This window comes from Capsicum annuum, chromosome 8 (genome assembly GCF_002878395.1).
Source record: "Capsicum annuum cultivar UCD-10X-F1 chromosome 8, UCD10Xv1.1, whole genome shotgun sequence".
Taxonomy (NCBI): domain Eukaryota; kingdom Viridiplantae; phylum Streptophyta; class Magnoliopsida; order Solanales; family Solanaceae; genus Capsicum; species Capsicum annuum.
The window spans coordinates 153,970,108-153,978,281 of NC_061118.1; the positions used below are offsets into that span (position 1 = coordinate 153,970,108).

Below are 8,174 nucleotides of genomic sequence, written 5' to 3' on the forward strand. Positions count from 1 at the left end.
TCTGTTTTTCATTATGTAGTTTCAGTGTTGTGTTTTCTTCTTTTTTTTTGTTGTCTGATACAGTCTCTGGTGATAGTACGTATTCATGTACATACAATCTTTTTCTGAGGGTGAGAGGGTTCCTTAAGTACATAACTCTTGGGGGAACAATTATTTTTTTTAGGGGGGATAGATAATAGTTAGATAGAGATAAGGTTTCAAATTTTGAACTTTTTAAAAAAAAAAAAAAAAAAAAAAAAATATATATATATATATATATATATATATAAATAAATAATAATAAGTAAATAAAAATAAATAAAATAATACTAATAAAAAATATAATAATAACTAATTAATTTTTATATTTAAAAAAATACATTAAAAATTTATAAATATCCAAAAATAAATATAATAAAATAATATTAAAACTACTAATTTATTTATTAAAATTTAGAAAAGAAAAATATTTTTGATTTTTGTATTATTATTTTAAAAAAATTAGAATAAAAATAAAATATCTCAAAATTACCTTTATTTAGTTATTTATTTTTTAACTAAAAATTTATAAAAAAATAAAATAAGAGTTAAAATAATATCGGACCAAATATAAATATTTAATACTGAAAAATATATATATTAAATTCGGGGAGGGTCAAAATCACGTGTCTACATCAGCTAATAACAATTATCTTGGTAATAGAATTGAACAAGCGATAAGCTTTTGATTTGTCATCAACACCAAAGAAAATGCATTTTTGACCTTTATCGTCCAACTTTTTCCTTGCAGAATCTGGAATACGGGCATATGTTATACACCCAAAAATCCAAAAGTACTCAATATTTGGTTTACGCCTGCTCCAAGCTTCATGAGGTGTCATATATCGAATAAAGCTGGTAGGACATCTATTCAATATATGAACGCTTCAATGAACTGCTTCTGCCCAAAAGTCTCTTGGTAAGCCACATCTCTTTAAAAGACTACGGATCATATCAAGAATTATGCGATTCTTCCTTTCACACACACCATTCTGTTGAGGTGTGTAGGTTGCCGTAAGGTGCCTTTTAATTTCATGCTTCTCACAAAATTCTACAAATTCTAGTGAGTTGTATTCGCCACCCCAATCAGTCTGCAAACACTTAATTTGACAACCAACTTCATTTTCAACAAACACTTTAAACTTCTTAAAAGTTTCAAATGCTTCTGATTTTTCTCTTAAGAAATAAACCCATTTATTTCTGCTATAATCATCAATGAAACTAATGAAACAGCGTTTATCTCCATTAGACGTAGGACTTATCAGACGATAGATATCTGAGTGCACCAACTCTAGAACCTTCTTTGCCGTCCAAGACTTTCCTATTAGAAATGGTTCACGATGTTGCGTGCTAACTACACACTCTTCACATACTTCATCTGGAGATTCAAGTTGCGGAAGACCTAACACCAATTGTTTTTGCTTTAGGAACTTCAAGCTTCCAAAATTTAAATGCCTATAACGAAAATGTCACTTTCAGGCATCCTTTTTCACTTTGGCAGAAAAACAAGATTATATAGAGTTGTGAAGAAATAAAGGAAACAAGCGATTTGACGACATGTTAACCTGAGCGATTAACCCCAAACGAGGATCTCGTATCTTACAAACTCCACCTTTGATATTAAGTTCATATACGTTTTCTTGAAGCTGCCCGACACTTAATAGATTTGTTTTCAACGCAGGGTCATAAAACACATCACCTATGGTATGAATGGAGTTTTTTTTTGTTGAGATTTTTATCTTCCCTTTTTCCTGGGCAGAGACCACTAAATTATCTTTGAATCTCACAATATCTTGAAAAGTTTCATCCAACTCTGAGAATGTCTCTTTCTGCCTACACATGTGATTTCTGCAGTCGGTACCGAGATACCACAAATTAGTGAGAACTTCCTCTTTGGAAGTATACGCTATCAAAAGTGAAACCCCTCTTCATCTTCCTTTGTTTTCGCGTCTTCCTTTCGTGCTGCAAAATTAGATCTGCCACCACGATTCTTGCTTAAATTGGTACGACACTCAGATCGATAGTGTCCAAATCGATGGCATCAATAGCATTCAACTTGAGACTTGTCAGATTTTTTTTTCTTTTTTTGGGAATCGCCAATATTGTTTTTCTCCTCTTTCTGGTGACAATTTTTTCCTTTTCATTTGTCTTTCTTTGGATCTCTTCCTTTTGAAGACATCACTGCCCTCAATGCTACTTCATTCTTGTCTTGTTGGTTTATTTTCTGATCATGAGCCAACAGAGAACCTTGTAACTCATCAATACAAAATGCATCAACATCTTTGGATTCTTCAATGGAGCAGACAATAAAATTGAATTTTGCAGTCATCGAGCGAAGTATTTTCTCAATGATAATAACATCCTTTAGTTCTTCTCCATAAATTCGAATTTTATTTGAGATAGCCAAAACCTTAGAGAAATATTCTGTTACCGACTCACCACCTTGCATATGTAGAGCCTCGAACTCATCACGAAGTGCTTGAAGCTGCACTTGTTTCACCTTCGTCGTTCCTTGATACTTCTTCTTCATGGAATCCCATATTTGTTTAGAAGTATCCTTGCAAAGAATTATTTTCAGTATTGAGCTATCAATAACCTGAAAAAGGTAATTCTTCACCTTGAGATCCTTTAACCTTAGACTGTCCAACTCTGCCTTCTGTGCTTCCGACAAGGCAGTATCAGCGGCTAGCTCTTGCACGCCAATACTCACAACTGGCCAATACTCTTTGGACCTAAGGAAGTTCTCCATCAACATACTCCAATGGTTGTAGTGACCATCGAAACGCGGAATAGCGGCTGGAACAAAATATTCTGTGGTCATTATTTTGTTACTGCAATAGTATTCAAGAAAAGAAAAAAATCTTTTTCTGGCTCGGATACCAAATGAAAGAAAAATAAAATGCAGCAAAGAAAAGAAAGAGACTTTGCAAGTGTGAAAATTTTCTCTGTATTAACACTTTAAAATACTCTGTTACAAGAGTCTTAAATAGATGAAACTAGTAAGTAAAAGAACACGTTTATTCCCCTAAAAAATCTGAATCTTAAAAACTAACTGCACGTTAACTTGTAGCTTAAAGACTGGGAACAACTTATTGACTCCTAAATAAACTCAACAACTAAACTATTTAAAGATTAGGAACAACTTATTGACTCCTAAATAAACTCAACAACTAAGTGACCCACAAAGCTGATCACGTTGTCAACACTATCAAGACAAATACAATGATTGAACTAAATCTAATGGATTCGGATGAACTCTTAGCAGATATGCCAGCGCCGCCTGCTTCTAAATTCGAATTGCTTTGGAAGAGGCATCGAACAACACAAGAAGATGCATCCAAATCAGGAAGGTAAAGAAGTTCGCTTCTTATATTATTTGATGACTTCTCTGCTTTGGAATCTCCTAACAGTCCTGGCTAATTCGATGGCCTTTCTTGTACTCTATAATTTTGGACTTGTTCCATTTCATATTTAGATCAGAGTTGAAATATATAACTTTTCTTCGATTACCATAGGTTAAAGTCATAAGCAGCTGCCTCCTGCATCTTTCACTTTGACACTAAAACTCAGACTTGTTTCTATTGAACATTTATACAACTCAAAAAATAAACATATTAGATACTTTTGTAATAAAACATTTGTTAAGAAAATAATCATTTTCGTTGGTATCAAACACCTCTTAAATCTTTTCAATTTGCACCAGCCAAGGCTGCAGCATCTTTAAATCCCCTGTAAACAGCTTTGACATCATCAGCTTTAGGAAGAGTTTGTTGAATAATAGGGACTTGAATGAAATTGTTGATCCATGCATGTAGACAAGGATATTTTCTTGAATCCATTGCTTTGAATTCACCAACTTCTTCTATATATTGGAACCAGTAAGAAATCCAACCAGCTATTATGTCAAGGTACCCTATTTTCTCCCCACCAAAAAACTTTTTCCCAATTATCTGTCCTTCAAGAAGATGTAATCCCTCTTCCACTAATTCAACCCCCTCTGCTTTGGCTTCTCCAGAGGAGAAAAATGCCTTTTTGGCTGCTTCATAGAACTGCATCAGTAATAAAAAAATAATAAGAATAAGAATCTTGAATAGCAATATGTTTGTATGTAAACAAAACTTGCTCAACAGAGACTCAACCACAAATTAAGGGCCATTTCGATATATTCAGATTGATAGGTAGGAGCATAAACTAAACATTCGGAGGCGATAAAAATAGTTATTAAATCGTTAGCACCACCTAAAAATATTCCCCTAGAGTAGTTGTTAATACGAATAAGAGAAACAGCTACCTAGACACTATTGGCTTCACGTGATTCAATAGTTTTAGTCAACCACTTGCATCAGCATATCAATAATTAAGTTGCATGGGATGATATTAAGATCCATTGCATCGTTCATAAGAAGTGAGATTAGTAGTTTGCCAGAAAATACAACAGCTATATGTTACAGCAGATTGAAAATTACCATGCCATCGATGAATCGAGCCCAAAAACGAGCAGAAGCTCTTTGAAAAGGATCAACAGGGAATAGAGGATTAACTGGCCATGTCTCTTCAATGTACTCAAGAATAACAAGTGATTCACTCAATGGTTTTCCATCATGAACAATAACAGGCACCATCTTATACACTGGATTAAGTTCCACAAGCAATGGACTGCTCCTGCTAGAAAAATCCTGCTCTATAAATGCATAGTCAATACCTTTTAGCTTAAGTGCCCACACTATTCTTTGAGTAAATATACTTTCTTTTGTGCCTAAAAGTTTCACATCTCTTCTCTCCTCCATTCTTAACAATTTCTCCAACAAAATTATAATGTGAGGTTTCAATTGGATACCAATAGATAGCTTTTTTTGTTTGTTTCACTTTTTTGGTGAGTCAAAATGAATTAGTAGTAAGTTATTCCATGCAAAATAAGATAAAAAGCTTAAGGACAAAAGTAACCGGATCCCTAGTTATCAATGAACATGCACTAGCTAGCTTTATGTCACATCTTATTATGTGTTAGAAAACCACACGTTACCACTAAGGTCTTTTTTGCAAGGTTTATGATTTACTGGTTATTTAAGGAAAAAAATAAAGCAAACACGTGAAAGATTCCTATGGCACAGAAAAGGAAATCGCGTTACCTCTTTTGTCCAGATATTAATACAAAGGCTTAGGCTCATTTGCTTCCATTTAATTTTCATTTGGACTTCACATTATTAAATATATTTATTTTTTATTAAGATTTTAATTCTTAATAGATCTGAATAAATTTTAATCATTCAGATCTAGAATCTAGTATTAATAAGTCTGAAAGATATTCTGTTGTTAGAAAATATTCACCACTCTATTCACAATCAACAGTCACCATCACCATTGTCAATCACCACCACCCACCTCCGCCATCACAACCTCCATCGACAACAAATACTGCTACCAACCACAATTGTCAACCACTGCCACACTTACTAACTCTTTTATTTTATTATGTATACAAATAAATTTTTCTTACACGTTCAGATGTTGAAATATAAATAGTCTTAATCATTCAATTTTCAGATCTAAAGACAACATCTTATCATTCAGATATAACATCTGAATCTTAAAAAAAAAAAAACAAATGGAGCCTTACTAGGAAATAGGAATAATCTATAATAATAATAATAATAATAATAATAATAATAATTACTATTATTATTATTATTATTATTATTATTATTATTATTATTAATTTAATATATATAATATGTTAAAAGTGTGAACACCCTTAGAAAATTGATTTGAACTTTTTATCCTTCGTTATAAATCCCTGCAATAGATAAAATCATTTTTTTTACTATTTTATTTAATTTGTTAGTTAAATATTTATATAATATTAAAATTAAAGAGTCTTAAAATATATTATATTAATCTTAAGAAATGGTAAGAGGTGAAGTATATAATTAGGAGTTATATGTGATTTTACAAATAAAAGTTGTTGTTTTTTTGGTAAAATAAAAACTAACATACTTTGGCAAAACAAAAAAAATCTCCGAAAATATTTGCTAAATCAAAAAAATTGCCGTTAATGCTCCCATATATGCTAAATCTTGAAAATCAATAGCCAACTGCATTCTACCATAAATAATTTGATAATTTATTTTCTTACTTTTTGTAATAGAATAATTAAAAATTTTCATATTTAGGTAATCTACTTTTGGAGAAAAAAAAATTTAGGCTTCTATAAATTGAATTTTCCCCTACAACAATGTAACAATATCATGTATATCCTTATAACTACTTTTTCAATGAACTCTGAAGGTGTCGTTGATATCATATTGTTCTAATATCTCAATGATCATATTGTTTAGTTATAAATTTTGTTTTGTTTAAGTTTATATTATAGATAATGAATGTTAGGTCGGATTTTAAGAAATTTTTTGTGTTAAAGTTAGGTTTAATAACATTGTTCTAATATATAGATTATTGTAGTTTTTTGTCCTTACTATCTGTAGTTTTTTCTGTTTAATACAGGGTAAATGAATGTTTAATCGGATTTTAACGATTTTTTTGTAAAGGTTAGACTTTAATAATAGTGTTCTGATATCTTGATTATTGTGTTGTTTTATTATAGTATAGTTTACTGGTGATAAATAATAGATGATCAGGCTTTGAAGGATTTTTATGTAAAAATTTTAGGTTTAATCATATTGTTTTATTGTAGATTCTTGTCTATTATAATTTATTATTTTTGTTATATCTATTTTGTGATAGTTCACGTCGTTGGAGATAATCAAGATACTAGCCCTTCACGCATGTCTGAATGCATAGAGCTATCTATCTTCGGTCTTTAACTATTTTTCAATAATTATTTTCTTCTATATATTTTATGTCAATTGATGGCTAGACATGAAACACACGCACGAAGCACGTACACTTGACTAGTATAGTTAATTTACTGTGTGGTCATTCTAAGTAGCTGTTTGGCCATGAAAACTAAAATTTTTCGGAGTTGGAGTTGAAATTGGAGTTGGAGTTGTGTTTGACCATGTCTTTTTTGAATTTTTTTTTTTTACTTTTGAAAAAACTTTTTAAAATATGATTTTATACCCTAACTTTTACAAACTATCAAAATCATCCAACTAAAATTAACCTACTAATGGAAAAAGAACACAATTAGTCATTATTATAAAAATAATTACATATACATGGTCATATCTAATGAATTTAAATTATGACATATATAATATTTACATTTATAGTTGTTTTCTCATATTTGAAAATTTTAAATATGAATGTTATATTAACAGATCACTGCTTCCTGTTTTTTTGGTAACAAATATTATCTTTCAAACAAATTTATTTAATTTGTTTCCTTCATTTTCCGTTCCTAAAAAATAGGAAACGATGAGTTGTTATTAAATTTTAGGGTGCCGCTAATTTATTTCTTTAATTTTTTTATACATGAAAGATTTTACTACGTGTAAGTAAATTATTTCTATGTAAAACATGCTTTGCATATTTATGGTATATTATATCATATACTTTATACTTTGTATTTTTATATATTTGTGTATATGATATATACATGGTATAAACTTTATATATAACATACTTTGTATATTTATATTATAAATATGCTTAGTATGTTTCTTAATACTTTATATATTTATATATGTGTGTATATGGTATATACATGGTATAAACTTTATATATAACATACTTTGTATATTTCTATTATAAATATAATACTTTATATATTTATGGGTATAAATATAAATTAGCAGTAAAATAATGTCTTAAATAAGAGAGAAAATTAAATAAAAGATAAAAATAATTATGAGAGAGAAAAAGAGATATATATTAATTAGGATAGCATTCAGTTTGAAATTATAATTATCTTATTCTTTAAAATTACTATATACGTAATATTGAAAAAGTAATGTTATAAGGAGAGTTTTATGTATAAATTTAAAAGATTGGGGTTATATGTAATAATAATAAAAGTTGGAATTGGAGTTGGAAAATTATGAAAACAACAAAAACTTGTTTTCCCTTTTCAGAATTTTTTTTTGGAATTATTTTACGAATTTTCATGGTCAAACACCACAATTTTCAACTCTGAAATTTTTTTTGGGAAAAAAGGAAAAAATTTTCATGGCAAACGGGCCTAAGAATTTAGAAAGTCTCAC

At 29.8% G+C, this 8,174-nt stretch overlaps 3 protein-coding genes across 3 annotated transcripts in view; all 3 read right to left on the reverse strand.

Moving 5' to 3' along the window:
• The window catches only part of LOC124886682, a 22,069-nt gene extending 21,209 nt beyond the window's left edge, over positions 1-860 (reverse strand). The window contains exon 1 of the mRNA XM_047395573.1: positions 743-860. Coding sequence (XP_047251529.1) covers positions 743-860 — 118 coding nt within the window. The remainder of the gene's footprint in view (positions 1-742) is intronic.
• Positions 861-2,158: 1,298 nt separating this feature from the next.
• On the reverse strand, positions 2,159-2,839 carry LOC107879345. The gene has a single exon (XM_016726396.2). It carries the CDS (start codon positions 2,837-2,839, stop codon positions 2,159-2,161), a length of 681 nt encoding a protein of 226 aa, XP_016581882.2.
• Positions 2,840-2,949: 110 nt separating this feature from the next.
• LOC107839609 (glutathione S-transferase U7) lies at positions 2,950-4,942 on the reverse strand. Its single transcript, XM_016683177.2, has 2 exons — positions 4,485-4,942; positions 2,950-4,067 (listed from the first exon to the last, which is right to left on the reverse strand). The coding sequence occupies exons 1-2, from the start codon at positions 4,803-4,805 to the stop codon at positions 3,708-3,710; spliced, it is 681 nt and encodes a 226-aa protein (XP_016538663.1). The 5' UTR covers positions 4,806-4,942; the 3' UTR covers positions 2,950-3,707.
• Positions 4,943-8,174: the final 3,232 nt, after the last annotated feature.